General features: G+C 43.7%; 1 protein-coding gene across 1 annotated transcript in view; it reads left to right on the top strand.

Moving 5' to 3' along the window:
- snd1 (staphylococcal nuclease and tudor domain containing 1) overlaps nucleotides 1–17,164 on the top strand; it is a 153,447-nt gene that overhangs the window by 119,910 nt on the left and 16,373 nt on the right. Inside the window, exons 19-21 of the mRNA XM_031858890.1 lie at nucleotides 12,289–12,412; nucleotides 13,960–14,029; nucleotides 15,919–16,032. Coding sequence (XP_031714750.1) covers nucleotides 12,289–12,412; nucleotides 13,960–14,029; nucleotides 15,919–16,032 — 308 coding nt within the window. The remainder of the gene's footprint in view (nucleotides 1–12,288; nucleotides 12,413–13,959; nucleotides 14,030–15,918; nucleotides 16,033–17,164) is intronic.

Below are 17,164 nucleotides of genomic sequence, written 5' to 3' on the forward strand. Positions count from 1 at the left end.
TGTGTGTGTGTGTGTATATGTGTGTGTGTGTGTGTGTGTGTGTGTGTGTATATATGTGTGTGTGTGTGTGTGTGTGTGTGTGTGTATATGTATGTGTGTGTGTGTGTGTGTGTGTGTGTGTGTGTGTGTGTGTATGTATATATATATATATACACATATACACACACATACACGCAGATAATACATATGTATGTGTGTGTGTATGTACATGAATGAACGCACACATAATGCCTCCATCTATTCTGTTTTGTTCTGGGTAACAGTCCGTCTTTTAAGTAGTATACTTAATGGGCCGTCCTCTGCGATATCAAAATCAAAGTGTGTGTGTGTGTGTGTGTATATACACGTGTCTCTGTGTTTAATTACAAGTGCACACACACACAGCAGTTTGTTGTCCAAGGAAACACCAGTAACTAAGCAACACTAGTTAATATTTTAAGGTCCGCATAATGAGAGAATTTATTTGTCTTTTCAGAGTAATATTCAGAGAAATGTGGCTCAGCTATAAAAAAGAAGTGTTTCATTTATGATCCTTGGAGGAGTTTTAGGGTTTGAACTAACCCGTCCTTGACACGTCTGATTTTGTGACTTAATCATTGTCACGATTACACCAAAAACCCCGAGCTCACAAACTAGCTGGAACAGATCTGAAGCCTACATGCCGCTCACTATCCCTTCATCGGCTGCCAGTTTGTGTGCGGGGAGCGGTATAGGATGCGGAGGCCTTCCTCTCACTGCCGCCCCGCACATCTGGCTTCACTGGCAGTCGACTGTTGGAGGCCATGAAATTGACTTTGGCCACCTCTTAGTTTGCTGTAATTAATTAATTTGCGTTCATTTACTGCCAATCTGAGCCTAATTATCACTCGCACCATACTAATCCAGTCACACACGTGAGTGTTAAACATTTGGCCCTCAATTGTACTTTTGAATGCCCCCCCCCCAGGTGTTAGGCCTAAGTATGCACAAACGATCTGCTCTCCATCTTCTTGCCATGAGCTGTAGATTTAAATTCAAAGCCTTTTACACCTCCTCTGGCTACGTCAGCCTCACTCCCCTGCAAGTCAGGAGTGTGATGTTGAGGTTATGTGCAAGGTGTTATCACTGGGAAGAGGCTGAAATGTACAGTACATGGCATCCAGCATCACTAACTGTCAGCAGGAAATATATAAAGCCAGAACGTGTTGGATTTCCCCTATGGTATGAATTTAAAGAGCTTTATTGATTCTTTAGCATATCTCGTGGTATCTATAAGGGAAACGGCACTTATTTCCTACTTCTTTTCTCACCAGGAACCTAAGTGTTGCATTTAAATAAATTGTACACAAACTGCATTTTTTTTATACTGCTGCTCTGTGTATTTTGACAGGAAAGCTGTGAGTTATGTAATATTTTCTCCTATAAAGGCTTGATTTTGTTTTAGATGATCCAGCAATGCTGGGGCCTTTTTATTTATTTTCCCCTTTAATTGGTGTTCTTCCACCAAGAGGCTTACATGCTAGTTAAAAAAAAGAAAGAAAAAAGTGTTCTCCTCAGCAGGGAGGCAACCTGACCAGTCCTCACCCCTGCCTCCTTCTCCTCATCTCCCTCCATATCACATTATTTGCCCCCACCCCCTCCCTCCATCTCTTTTTCTCCCTTGGTCTCCTTCATTTTCGCTGACGCTTCCTCAAAGCTACATTAAGTCATACCAACCCCTTGAAGAGCACATCAAAGTGTTAGGGCCTGTAAAATCATACAAGCTGAGTGCTTTGCAATATCATTACATGTTCCACCCCCCTCCCCCCCCACTCTCTCTCTCCCTCTCTTCCCTTTCCCTCGATATCTGAAGTGAAGGAATTTATATCCTCTCATAAGCTCGGAAGCAAGAGTCTGACTTTCATATATTCGCTTGTGACTGCAACTGATTACGACACAACACTTCTTATAAACGATAGAAGGGTTCAAATGTGTGCCGCAGTTGATGTTCCACACCATGAGAAATAGGATTTTATGTATGTGTTAGTTATGAGTTTTCTCATCCCGTGTGTGCAGCCCTTTGGCAAGTCCAATTAACCTCTAACAAGTCATGTTTAAGTAACGGATTCAGAACAAAGAACAAATGCTTACATTTCAAATTTGAACGCGGCAAGAGAAGGATACATTACTGTGACCATCACCGCAGTTTAACAAAATACAACGCACCATTGTGGGAGCGTTCCTGCGGCTCGGGAGGTTGTGTTGACACTTGCCCTCAGTGCATGCAGCGTTCAAATACAATCAACAAGTTACCACAGAGTTGAATAAACACTCTCCTGATGCATCTCATCAGAAATTGACCTCCTTAGACCCACATTATGCCGCGAGTTCGGTTGTTCACTTCAACAACACCTACCCATGTTCTCCGCTCCCATTACAAAATTGACTGGCTAAGATCAGAGTCAAATTTCCAGTCAGTGTTTTTGGCAACCCCTACCAGCACTCCATGTGCCAGAAGACTAAACCCTCTCATTGAGTACTCCTTGACTATCCTTGAGGTCTTGAGGTCTCACCTGATGTTCAGTGTGGAAGCCAGGAACAAGCCTCACTGAGAGTAACTTGAAGGAGAGAATGAAACCGTTTTGCCGTTGATGGTAGGTGCGAGCCCATTTCCTTAACTTCAACAATCCACAGCTTTTATCGTGCGTGTAAAACCAATCATGGGGGTTAACGGTATTTATAGAAACAAAAAATGATTTAAAATGCAGCTGGGACTGATGGAGAGTCATTTTTCTGTCTGCAGTTAAGAACCCATTTTGTTTCAACCGTTGCTTCAATAAGATAAGATGAGCTTTATTGATTCGACGTGGGGAAATTACACCGTCACCGCAGCGAGTAGAGAACAAAAAACATATTCCAGGTAGCATGATAATGCTAACAATACGGAGCAGGAGGTAGAAACCAGTGTTTCAAACATGAAGAGACAAATAAATACATATTCCAACCCAGTAAGAATGGGATATGGTAGAGTAGAGAGCGCCATATACAGAAGACCAAAAGGTAGAAAAAAATAATGATGCAGATAATGGCATTCCAGGAGGGCAAGATACCAGATGTTGTAAATAGCATACAGTAAGTGGGAAGTACATCTGTTCCAGATCAATAAAGAAGATAAATGCAAAAAAACAACATATATGTAAAAGCCGTATCCAGACCATTAACCACATGGGCTGTTTTCTACGCCACGATATCTATTTATTTATCGTGGTCGTGGGTGAAGGCTACACAACTGTTGTTGCGTGTAAATGAAAACACGTCGGCCCGTGAAATGATCTCTGTGCTGTTGTCTTCTAAATGATTCTCATATAATATCTTTCATTCTCCGGGGGTCCTAAAGCGCTCTGTTTTTTTTCCCATTTTTATTATTCCCATTTAATTACTCTTAAGTGCTTCTTCTCCCCCCCCCCCCCCACATATGGATATCGTTACCCAAGCTCGATAAGTGATTTCATTTCACATCAGGAATGTTTTTTTTCCAAGTCGCTGAGAAGCTTGAGGGATTGCACTCTTTAATCCTCAGTTTATTTTAAGGGTCTTTATCTGTTTCTGTGTGCGTTTATCTCTCATTGTCTCACTTTCCTCCTCGCACACATTGTCTCTTGCCCGGTAATGCTTTCTCTCTTTTCTCTCCCCTGTTTTCCTTCTGTGTGTTGCTCTCTCTCTCTCTCTGGAGGCGATGTGTAATTACTGTCAGAGGGGGGGCATCATAGATCTGTGTGACCTTGGACACTAGAAGACGGAGGCCTCTCCAGGCACAGGGGGGAATAAGTGACTCTGTGCCGTACATGGCTGTTGCTCTGCCGCTATGCTAGGGGAGTCGACGTAATTAAAAAAAAAAAAAAAAAAAACTCGCTAAATATAGCCCCGAAGTTAATGGGTGTGTAGCCGTAATGGCTGCATCCTGAGCATTGGATGCTCTGCGACTTTTAAATTATTCTTTTTTTAATCAAAGACATAAAGTACAGGAGTATTCGTTTCCCAAAAAACTCATAAGCTGTGCTCCAATTCCACCGAGCGTATGACTTTAGGGAGGTTTCGATTAGAGCTAGAGGGATGAATCGGATGCGTAATCCTGTGCACGATGTGTGGTCCATGTGTGTAACTTGTGCTTGCCTATCCGCTGCTCTGTATGTTGCATACACACCTGATTTCTGTGTGTAAGTAAGATACAACACTCAGGCCTGCGTGGCCTTCCTGGCCCACAGGCTCTATCACTGGGCGACATTCTTACAGAGGTTTCTTTGCCAAGTTAGCAGCCTCATTCGGATTCTTAGCCACTCCAATTGTCACGTCCATGGGGCTGGATTGCAGGCCCGAAACACACACACACACACACACGCTCACATTTCTACCCACCTCAAGCCTCAGCTGCGGCGCATAGTTGGCGGTACATCCTGTCTGGTGCTCGGTTCCTGGCACCCATACAGACTCATAATGAGTAGAGTCGTCCCCCCCCCCATCCCCCAACCAGGTGCCACTCCGTCCACATTATTCACACTTCTACCTTTTACACACAGCAGCTGTTCATCACCTAATGATGCTGGACCCGGCTACTGATTGAGCAAGGCAGGCCGGGAGCTGTTCTCTCTGGCTACACTTCAAACCAGGCCTATTTCTGTCTTTTGAAGTTTAATTCCCTCACTTTTGAAAATGTTATGTTTCAGTCTTATTCATTTTCTTTCCTGCCAATTGTCGTTTTTCATACTGGCTTATTTACTCGTCTCCTATTTGTGTCGGTTCCCCCCCCGTTTTAGTGTATGTTTTCCCGCACGACGTCTCCGGCCGACATGTCCTCCCTACAGCAGTCTCGCAGCATCAGCATCTTTCTTTTCAAGTCCAACTTCTATATTCAGCGGAGGCAAGTTGCCACAGTAACACTGGTAGTCCCAGTGTCTATTTCAATAAGAGGACATGCGAGTTACTGTAGCATTTCATATTGATCAGGATGAGTGGCCCGCTAATTGGATGTCATGTCAAGGCAGCCAAGTGATGATTACTTTTTATAAAAAACAAGGGTGCAGGTTTATAATTGCTATCGCAGTGCTGCCTGCAGTGTTTGCTATATTTTTATTTCATTCTGGGTGAAATATCTTCCCGTGGCAAGTCAGTCAGGGGTTGAGATAATTAACTCCTACACCATGGCGTTATGAAATGACTTCTTTTTTCAGACGCATTTGAGGAAGTATTTTTCTGCTTCTTAATCATGCGAGTTCTTTGTCGAACAGTCTAATTAAACAATGAAGTAAAGGAACGGATTGTGATATGAAGCAAAAGGCATGAATTTCAGAAAACGGACAAAAGAATTACAACAACGTGCTTAATCTGTGTTAATGATTATGTTGAATTGTTAAACGACTCCATAAAATTAAGGGAGAATGGCTGTAATTGTAATACCGTTCTCTCAATGTATTGCAGTCATGTTAACGCTAAAGCTGCTTCTCTGTAACACCATCATAATTTTCATTTTAAAAAGTAAAATGTGTTGCCGTTTAATCCATTAGAGCGCACTCAAAAGTGCTTCTCTCTGTGAAGAATTTACCCAGATTGTGGCCCATGCGCCTTTGTCCATCTGTCTTGAACACCTTGTGTTTTATTCAGTTGAAGGGTGTACGAGGCCTTGTAGCCGTGGCATTTATATACGTACAGTGAACAAACTAATAGAGCAGGGGAATTCAAGTTGCAGTAGATGCAGCAGCCACTGCTGCTGTTTTTCCACTTTCTATCCTCCATACCATGTTATCAGAAGCCATATTTAGAGGTCACCCCCTCCCCCCCCACACTCCTAAGGCATTCTTTATTTAATCAGATACACAACTTATCTTCTAAAAGGTCAGCTCACCTGTCTAAGACGGGGTTGCTTTGATTTCCGGCGTCTTCCTCCTTGTTCTTCGCCCTCGTAGCGAGCATGATTTGCATTAATGTCAACTTCTGGGTCTATTACCTGAAGCTAAATGGCTGAATGGCACTTTTCGCAGTGGTGATCCACTTTACAGGTCCAAATGGGGTTCTCTTCAAAATTGGCTGAGGCTCAAAACTCCCCGGTCCCCTTCCTCCAAACGATGCACGGGGCCATCTTCTGAATATATTTGGACTCGTCACAATCAAAGCAGGGCATTAGCTGCAGTCAATGAGGCTCGACAGGTGGCAGAGAGCAGAGCAGCGGAGACTGGTGCAAAAAAGAGAGCCACAGATGCCGTCTCTGTTTAGATTTTCGGTGATGGTTTTTCCAATTACAGAAGCGGTAATTTGCTGTAAAAGGCTCCACACTGCCGGGAAGGGTAGGATGGAATGGGGTAATTGGTGGTGGTGGAGGAGGGGGGTGTGTATCGCATGAGATATAAATCCATATCACTCTCCAGTGGGAGTGGAGCAGCATTAGTCAAGCAGGGGGGATCATTTGTTTTTTACCGCGTCCTCCCTCAACGCTCTGCAGATGCTGACACCACTTTAAACATCACTCAGGAAGCAGAGTAAATGGCCTTTTCTCTTGTCTTAGCTCCATCCTTGTCACACTTTGTCTTCAGAAAGTGAACAAATATCCTCGGATGTTTTTTTTTTGTTGTTGTTTGTCAGTCAGTGCGACTTTTTACCTTTCTTTTTGTAAGTGTCGCCCGCGTGTCCAGAAATGCAGCCATTCCGCTACACCAGAGGATAAAGCCCGTCCAAACCTGCTGCATGTTTAACACTCCGAACTAGCAGGTGAACCAAAGCACAAAGCTTGTTCAGCAGCTGTGGTGGTAGATGAAGCACCGTCCACATGTCCACAAAAGGCTTTGACCGGCCGGCCAGGTGCACCGAGCAGAAACTCTGCAATATTTCTAAGATAATCGGGAAAGTTGATGTAATAAATATTTGTGTGTCGGCTTCAGTTCAACTGTCTCATTACTCGAGATGTTGCCTGCCTTCCTTTTTAAAAACGACTTAAGTCAATTATAGCCATGTCTATGTTTCTGGATCCTCTCCAGTCGATTGTTCCCCCGGCAGGAGTCCTTTTCATAGATGCACTCCACTTTGACTCCTAATTCCTTCATTGTTATAAACCAGGAAGTGAGAATGCTTCCATGAGCAGCCATCGCTCTCTTGGCCTCTGCCTCTGTCATATAATTATTTACCCTTCTGCGGTTTAATGGCTTTGGTAAACAGCTTAATATAATTCAGCGCGGCCTTGGGATGCGTAGCGAAAGGGCACATGATTCACTGTTTTCATTGGCTTTTTGTGCCCCCCCCCCCTTGTCTCTGCACACACACTGTGTGCCACAATATAATCAAATCCGATCATAACCAACCAGTAAAACTGTCTCTCTCCTTCTCCCATTGTTTTCTTGTTTTTAAGCCTAATTGCTCTCTCACTCCATACTGGGCATTCACGATGTAATTATATATGATTTACAAACAGCTGCAGCCATAATGGTGTATAAAGAAATTATAGAACGAGGGAGGAAAAAACAAACAGAGGATTAAAGAGATGAACACCGAGAGAATCTGGCTAGCATCAGACGCAGTCAGTGGGTTTTGGCTGTTTTTTTGGATCATCGCTTTGGCTCTCCCTTCAACATAAAGTGAGCACTCACGCACGACACGGTTTACCCCTCCTGCACGCCGATATTTAGCCGTCTTTATGCCAGCAGTAAATAGGAGTCTGCCTCTGTAATACAGAGCTGGCCTCGCTGCACTTCCTTTCCTAATGCGACTGCTCACATTCATTCAGAATTTCACTGGGACGCCGCACGCTTTGAAGTTTGTTCAATTGACCCCTGAGGATCTAGATTTTCTCTCCATGCCCACCTGCAGCACGTAAAGCTCATTTCAGTCTTCTTCCAGGCAGGGTGTTGTCTTTTATTATGGCCATCTGTATGTGATTCCACATGCCTGCTTTGTCTCCATTTCTTTTGTGTTGCGATATGCATATTTATAGAAATAATTGTCTTGACTGTGCGTCTGCAGACGTGCACTGACGTGGACTCAACTTGCACACATGGACGATGTGTTCCTGATAAATTCATAATCCCAAAGCCGGTACACCTTTTTGTCCAAGAAACCTGCTCAGCAAATTAGATCTGAAAATCCCAACAGAGAATGATGAAGAGGCACAGACTGCATACTAAATCAAACGCGCTTTGCAAACGTGGACGTGCACATTATAAAATGCTCAGTAGCACACGGGGAGGAAGGTGTATGAATTAACAGCAGTAAGGATACTACTCTGAGGATACTGCCTAAGACGAGGAAGGACTAAAGATGCGAGTGTGTTGCTAGAAAGGTATCCGAATAAGGAGGTCTTAAATTTCATCATATTAGTGATTCTTCAAAGTCCCAAACATCCATATCCCACATTGTCTACAGTACAAGCATCAGGAGTTGAGTTGCCGACTTAAATTTGTAATCATGAACCAAATTATACAAGACTGCACAGAAGGAAATCAGGAGACCTGCCAGTGACATCGAGTTATTGTTAGTGTGACTGGATTTGACTTGGAAGTAATCCATGGGTCACTGCAGATTGTAAATCAGCTGGTTAAACTTAGTGATCCGGAACACTTTACTGTCTGCGCCCTTTGACTGCACACAGCCCAGATAGAGTCCAGTGTGTATTTCCAGAACCACGAAGTAAACCTATAGAAAAGTCCAACTCATTCAATCAGTCTGCAGTGACACATGGTGGAATTTAGACACAAAGCAAAAGCTGCACCAATGGATGCATGTAGAGAAACAGTATATAGCTTTTCATCAATATGAAAGTGTCTCAGTGGTGCATGAAGCCTAAAAGAGTTCGACTTGCAAGGATAAAAAATACAAAAACTGGATCTTCCAGCGATCTTCCACATCCAATAGGGCCGAGCAAGTTCCTACTGGGAAGCTGATTCACCTCACAAACACCGACGGACGTCTCATTCATTGTTTCCTTCAGCTGTTCTCCGTCTGGCACGAGCTGTAACGGCACTTTTCCACGGTGCAAGTAGAAGAGAGGAGCGTGATCGGGAGCGGCAGCATACTGAATTGAAAGTTGAATTCAAAGCTCGCAGCACGGTGGCGTAGTAAAGCATTTTAGCAGACCGTCTGATTTGACTTGTGACGAGCTGAGACTCATATCGGATCATCATCAGCTGATCAGGGCGCTAAGCATGACGCGGCAGGTTATGAGTTCATTCCCCATTTTATGCATCAAATATTAGAACTAAAGCTCCATACTGTAGCTCAACTTTGCTTCACCACTCACATGAATAAAGCATTTTTAATTAGGTCGGGCCAAGAGGCTCCATCCATTAAGGCTTCATGTATGTGAATGTATTTTTATATATATATAATAAATATATAGCAGGTAGAAACCCTCTTAACGCTCATGTGTCATTTATTCAGTTCTCTCCGGGCCCAAAGTGGAACATGGCCCAGGAATGGAAATAAATATATAAGTCTGTGTGTAAATACACACACAGAAGCGCACACTAGCACAGTCTGAGCAGGAAGTGAAGGCACACACTAACTTTTTTTAATTAGATTAATAAATCAAGGAGGTGGCTGTCTGTGACGGCTGGAGCCCAATGCCATTCCAGTAAGTCTGCATCAAGTCGCTACGGCAAAGCCGGAGCGTAATGATGTAACTACACCACCTCTGCGTGTGTGTGTGTGTGTTTGTATATGTGTATGAGGCGAGGGGTTTGGGAAGCAATTCATCTGACATGTTTTCCAAAAATTGCTTTCTCTACAAAATGCTGAGGATGGTGTGTGTGTGTGTGTGTGTGTGTGTGTGTGTGTGTGTGTGTGTGTGCCCCTCACTGCATTCATCAGCAGTTGGTGTAGCAGTGGGTGGCCAATGAGGTGTTTGGACACCCCACCCCCTGCCCTGACCCCCTCCACATTCCCACCGAGCTCCCAGCTTTCCCTTCACACTCCAGATCCCTCCTCGTCCTGGTGTTCGACATGCTAATGAAGGTTGCCCGTCTGCAGTTGGTTGGCAGCTGCTCGGCTGTCTCGGCTCAGATTAACGGCGTCGTTATTTATATTCTCTTGTTTTCCAATAAGCGTATTAATATTAGGTGTTAACGACAAGTCACCGCAGCCGTAAAGAATGGCGTGTATTCGGAGGTGTAGTGGTGCGCTGCCCTGCCTCCAAGCTGTTTGTTTGTTAGTACAGTAAAATGCATAGTAAGCAGAACTTAACAATTTTACACACACACACACACACTGACTGCATTTACGTGCACAGGAAACCAGGTTAGTGGAATAAATCCTGTTAAGACAGGAAATCTGAGAATGTGTTTACCTGAGCCGACGTAACCTGGTTACTGTAGAACCCGAGTTTACATACAGATGGTCAGTAATCACATTTCTCCCCTGTCTTGTTCTTATAAAAAGGCTGGCATATTCAAAGTGTATTAGTGATACATGAAGCTGCAGCTTGAAGCATTAGCACTGATGGCACAGTGAGGGGACACTGTGTGTGAGAGCACAGTGTGTCCCCACTATCTGCTCATACTCCATTTTACAAATATTCTACTGCTCAGCTGTGGAAACAGACTCGTTTAGACTCCTACATCTTTGGTTCTTTGGGTCATTTTTATGTGTAGCTGATATTTTACAAAGAAAACGGAACGAGAGCCAAGTAGGGTATTCATTTCTTACTCTACTGTCGTAATACTTTCTTTAGATTCATTCACATTTGGATATGAATATATATATATATTGTTTGCATTCAAAAGTACATTTCTGGTGTGAATCTCACTCACGTTCCTCAGAGAAAGTGTTTTTACTTTAGGTTTATGAAATGTGTTTACTGCAGACAGCTGACACTACACACGGTGATGGTCGGTTAGTGAGCCGGTGGACTGTGTGCCTGATTTTTATTTTTACCTCCCATTGTATGAATGTGTGTGGTTAACAATGCTCCATTACTTATGAAGACCGTGGCTTCCCACGAAACCGCCTCCAGGTGGCAGATCAGTGAAAATGGCCTCTAAAAGTACCCTATCAAATTTCACGGGGGCCTTTTTCCTAAACTAGCGGCTGTAATTGCTCTCCACACACACACAAACCTTTTGGTGAACACTAATAGACATGCATGCATAAACGCGTGCCATACACAAACAAAATCTACTATAAATATTACACGAAAACACCAGGAAGTGTTTCAGTTGGAGATGCACATGCTGAGTGGCGCCACAATAAGCTCCCCAATTGCAACTGATGGGTTTAAATCGGGCTGCCACTTACCACAGTCACTGAATCCACGGAGCACTGACTCGCTTTCTGATTTCCCCAATTCCCTCCATACAGACGGCCGCGTTCTCGCCCTGCATACACCATAACAGGTCTGCTGTGTGTCATATAATGGCTTGATTAGGCCATAAAGGCTGGCTCACTTTACTGTAAGCTGCGTGTCTCCAACAGGGTCAAACCAGCATTAGCTGCATGGTGCTAATGGGCTAACAGCTATATGTGTTTTGCCGTAGCATATTTTTGGTGTCGGTCTCCTCAGAGCAGTTGGTGTTAACTTGGGTTCTGAGCCGATAGACTGTGGCAAACCATTAGAGCTGAGGTTTTTAACCCTTAAATAAGTCTCGTCTCTAGAGGTTTTTTTTTTTTGTTTGAATGAGAGGCTGCATGCTCCACCAAGATGGATTTGTACTATTCATTTGTTCATATGAATCTAGGTTTGAGGTGCCTTAGAGCAGTATGCTTTTTTTGCTGTAGGTGTTGGATAATAAACCATGCTCCAGCATGCAATACAATAATCAATCTCCCTGTTTTCACAACAAAAGGCACAAACAGCCCTCATAAGAATCCTCAGCGTCTGTGCATAGGAGCACACTCTCGTACTTATCAAAGTTACATCAGACTTCTTAAATGTTATACTGATTTTTATATACTGCAATTTGTTAAGGAGCTCGGCAGGGTTAACACGCCAGCGTGTTCCTTTTCTGCCGATGCCTTTTTGAAGCGCTTTCTTTCAATCACACCCAGTCAAGCCAACATCAATCAAAGCAATGTGCCTGCACCGCTGTGGCTGAGAGAATTAAATATAATTTGAGTCCCATCGTATCTTAAAATATTCAACTTCTTCCTCTGTTGGGAGTGTCAACTCGTATTCTAAATGTGGTTAGACGATGAGACGGAACGGTAAACACATCAATGTCAAAGTAAAGCGGAAACAGCCACGTAGTGATGAAATGAAATGCAACCCTAAAGAAATTACCAAAAAAAAAACCTCTTAATTGCTTTGGAACTGCTCACTGGAGTTTGTCTCCAGCTCGCTCACGTCTGTGTCTTTGTCAGGGGCCCAGTTGGAGAATCTGATGGAGACCATGAGGGCAGAGATTGCCGCCCAGCCGCCGGTGGAAGGATCCTACGCCCCGCGCCGAGGGGACATCTGCTTAGCCACGTTCGCTGATGGCGAATGGTAAGCTAACGTCTCGGTACTTGGGATGATATTTATAAAGCCTTACACTGATCTCAGCCCATCAGCAAGATGCTCTAAACTCAACCCTGAATCCTAGGAGACGTTAATTAATTTACAGGTGAATAAATCTGTAACAATTGAGACATTTTACCACTTGATGAGCTACATTTCCGTGAGACGTATACATTATATTTGTGTTTCTTTTCTTCTCAAGAATACCTGACATTTCATTTTTTACCTTGTCTCTCTTTAAGCCTGTGATGCGTTAACTGCAGACACCCACAGGGTGTAATTAGCCGTCTGCCTCTTCTTTGGTCTTTCAGAATCGGCAGTCGCTTGACAGTGACACACACCCACACACACACCCACACACCTCTCCTCACCGGATGTTGGAACTTTACAGATGGTCATGGGGACAGATAAAAGTCACAGAGATGGAGGGAGGGAGGGAGAGAGAGTGTCTGTGTCAAGATGGCAACGGCGGAAAAAAAAGATCACAGAACTGATTAAAAACAACAAATGTTCCCTCGACACAGGTGCTCTCCTTCCTCCATCCTTCCCTCCATCTTCCTCTCCAGGGTTTTACGGGGAACAACTAAAGTTATTCCTTTGTCCCGCCAAGAATGCAGGTCAATGAGCATTTTAAAGCAGGCCATCTGTCCTAATCCTTCACTTTCTTCAGCCTTGTTTGTATAGAAAAGTCTGTCTCCTTGATTCCACAACAACGTCTGAGATTTCTCTTCTTCTTTTTTTTTTACCAGTAATATATTATTTAGCAAGCTAATAATTTTCATGTTCGCATTGTTCTTTGTCTGTATCTTTGTATTCTGTGATGCGTGTGGAATGTCGGCATGTTTCATTGGGGGGCTAATTAAAAAACTCGTTGCCTTTCAAGTCCTCTTAGAACACCACATAGTGAGAGTAAATGGAGAGGAGAAACCTCTGTTCATCAGTCACTCACACTTTGTCTCTCGCTCACTGCTCTTCTTTATGTCTTCCTGTTAATCACTTGTTTGGTTTTAACTTTGTTCTCTTGTCTCTTTCTTTGCCCATGTGGCCGTAATTGTTTGTCTTTTTCTCGCTTCCCTTGGTTCTCAGTCAGTTTGTCTCGTCTCTCGTCGGAGTTGAGAGTCTGACAAGTGATGGTCAGATGAGGAGATGCTTCTCGAACTGAGTCTGAGGACAACGTGCTCTTCTGTGATTAGCACTAATGCACCGAAGCTATTTGCTGCAAGGCAAAAAATAGGTCTGAATTTCTAGTCCTTTATTGCGAAGAGGCCTCTGTGCAATTTTCACAGCCCTGCCGTGTCCTGATAGATCCCTTCTGTCCCCTCTCACTCCCCCCGGCCTGCTCATCCTCTCCCGTTCCTCTCCCCCGATCGCAACAGACAGATCCTCCAACACCTTCTCCCCAGGGAAATAAGCACGGAATCATTTACTCATCTCCTTTTCCTCTTGTGCCCTCTGTCTCCATCTCTGTTTCCCTCTGCTCTATTCTCCCTCTGTCTCTTTCTCTCTCCCTCCATCTCTCTCATTTGCTGCTACAGGTACAGAGCCAGAGTGGAGAAAGTTGAGTCGCCAGCAAAGGTTCATGTCTTCTACATTGACTACGGCAATGTGAGTAACTGCGACCGTGCATTTGACTATCTGATAAAAGTGTTGTATGTGTAGCGTGCTTATCATTTAAACATAGTCCTATTGTTTGGGGCTCAAAATGAAAAATAAAGCCAAACCCACAGCCAGAGGGAATCTAGTATCTGAGGAGGGATGTCTTGCATCTATTCAGACACCAGTTGTTTGCTTATCTCCACATTCAAAGCAACCTAACAGCTATTATGTGTCCTTCCAGCTGGAGTTTTCAGGACAAATATGATGCAGGCTTATTTGTTTTCCCTTTTATTGTTTACGACTGAATCAAAGAGTGCAACTGAGTGTGTAGTTGTATTCCTTTTCATAACAATAACAAAAGCAGAACTCGCCCACTCTTTTTTTTTTTTTTCTTTGTGATGACGGCGGCACCATATGCTTGCGAGTACGTTATTGTGTGTTTCTACCCACTTGCGTACACATGCTTGCATCACCAAGTGGCTAATGCAGCCAACCCCCGGCCTGCGGGACATTTCCCATGATGCAGTGGAGCGGCACAGTGTGCGACTGACCCCAGAGTGGGGGGGACAGCTCGAGGTTTGGCTGGCAGACGCGATGCGTCCTGGCATTCTGCTGAAAGTGTGATTCTCCGAGGCCGACCTGGCGCACCGAGAAAAAAAAAACAAAACACAGAGCTGATATCTACCTCATTCTGTAGTTTTGCGTCATTGAAGGGCGAGTCACTCTGGCCTTGGTTTCATGCCTCCGTGTCATGAGCTATTAGTTGTTGATATTGCCACCTGTCTCAGGTATAGGTCAGTCCCTGAATTAGTACGCGATCATCAACAAAGACAGCCGAGCACTTTTGTCTTTCATTTTTAAGGCCCACATTTACAGTGCTGTCAAAATCTAATATGGCACTGATACACTTCAACATCATAATCCATGATGAACGTTCAAGGCATTCTGTCTAGACTGTACAGTCCAATGAACACATTAACCTAAGATACGGGGGTCATTAAATTAACTTCCCATTTCTAACGGCTGTGTTTGTCTGACTTCCCACCAGCATGTTCTTCTTTAGGAAGCCGGTGGTGATTAGTGATTGGCCATTGCTCACATTGGCCCATACCTGTCATCATGTGTCGACCTTAAATAATTAAATAATTAAGACCATAAATAATTGCTTATCTATGCTTCAGATCAATGAGTTGAAGTACTTACTTTTGGTATATAGCAATGTGCAAACTAGAGTTCTGACCTTGCGATCGGCACTAACAATCAAAATTAACTCTTTAGAAAATGTTACTTTATTCAGTGTTGCCCTTATTTTTTTTAAGGTTTTACAGATTGTGGTGTTTTCTAATCTGACATGTCTGACTACCGACTTGACGTCTATCGGCGTCTTTACTCTCAGCTTGTAGCTGAGCTAGAGAGCAAATGAAGCTTAGTGAGCGGGGCCTCCGTGCTGCTGTAGAAACAGCTGTGAAATGATTGGTAAGGTGACATATACACGAATGCAGCCCTTAAGCAACAAAATGGCATCTGTCCTTCATTCTCGGTTATAAACTATCATTGTTAAAGTGACTTGCAGATTTCATAATTGATTCAGAACCAAGGAAAAATAAGAAAGACATGACGGGCTACAGGGTTAAATCTCCGTTGGATTCCTTTTACTGTCGTTGGTTGTAGCAGGAGATGGAAGCCATGTTTGCTTCATCATCATTACAAAGAATTACTCCAATTGTTTTACATTCTCAAAACCTCCAACTCACAAACCAAATCATTTCCCAGGAGTAAATGCTTTTACAGCTCCAGTATTTGGTATTGATGTGTAGGATTGCATAGATTAACACTGTCTGGGGAAAAAACAGCTCTACATTGACTCTGATTTCTGTCCTCCATTTGTCCTCCCTCAGAGAGAAGTCGTGTCGTCCATTCGTCTGGCTGCCATGCCCCCTGCCTTCGGCACCAGGACCCTGCCAGCACAGGCCACCGAGCATGCCTTCGCCTTCATCCAGGTCCCACAGGACGTAAGTGCACGGACGAGCACGCGTGCCGAGCAGAGATATGTGTCGCAGTCGAAAGCTTCCAAAATTAAGTTTTGAGATATCAACTTGCCAGCTTTTGAAAGTTGACTTTTCTGGCATTACATGAAATCTGTTTGAGTTTCACTTATCGCACGAGGTGATAAGTTTGTAACTGACAGACGGGGTCGAGTTTTCATTCCAAGCAAGTGTTTGCGAAAGATTCTGCTCATACATAATGCATGTGGTACAAACAGACAGAGCGATCAAATACACTAGGCCATTGATTTACATGGGTGCAAAAAACTATACAATAATTGACATAGTGGCAGACAGACACCCAGAAACCCACACATCCTGCAGATAGATAAACCATCCAGGTACTCAGTGGGTATTTGTTTCTGCATATAAATCTCCATCTGATAGCCGAACAGCAGCTACTGTTTTTTTCTCCAGCCCTAATCTTCTTGTTTACATCCGAGTTTGTTTACTCAACCTCAGCTGACCACTTGTGTGTGTGAGGGATTGTGTTTTGTGTGTGTCACAGGGGGTCAACTCATTCATAGCCTCCTGAGCCGGCAGCATCCCGAATAGTTTGTGCAGATATACAATGTTTTCTTTTGGTATGTGCCTGATTGGCACAGTGCTAAGCCCTGTTTTTAATTAGGTGTGTGTGTGTGTGTGTTACTTTAAAGGGTGTTTGTCCCACAGCCTAGATAACTACATTTGACATGGACACATTTGCTTGCTGCTTTCCAGTTTATGACGGAGATCTAGCTGAAGTTGGTGCAGTCGAATGCAGTCCTGCTATAAATCCTACTTTTATAAAGGTTATCATGTGCAGTTTTTGTTGAAACTGTCTTCAAGCTGTGTTAATTCAACTTAATGGTTAGTTTAGAGGCTGTTTTATTAACTTTTTTTTTTTTTACTGAGCTGCGTTCGGTTAAGAACCAGTAAGGACATACATCTCAAACATGGACCCATTGGCCTCTTGTTGGACAGGTGTGTCAAAGCTTTACTGTCACAGTGGAAGTCGTGTGTGTGTGTGTGTGTGTGTGTGTGTGTGTGTGTGTGTGTGTGTGTGTGTGTGTGTGTGTGTGTGTGTGTGTGTGTGTGTGTGTGTGTGTGTGTGTGTGTG

This window comes from Anarrhichthys ocellatus, unplaced genomic scaffold, assembly GCF_004355925.1.
Source record: "Anarrhichthys ocellatus isolate YVR2014 unplaced genomic scaffold, GSC_Weel_1.0 scaffold21, whole genome shotgun sequence".
In the NCBI taxonomy this organism is placed as follows: Eukaryota; Metazoa; Chordata; class Actinopteri; order Perciformes; family Anarhichadidae; genus Anarrhichthys; species Anarrhichthys ocellatus.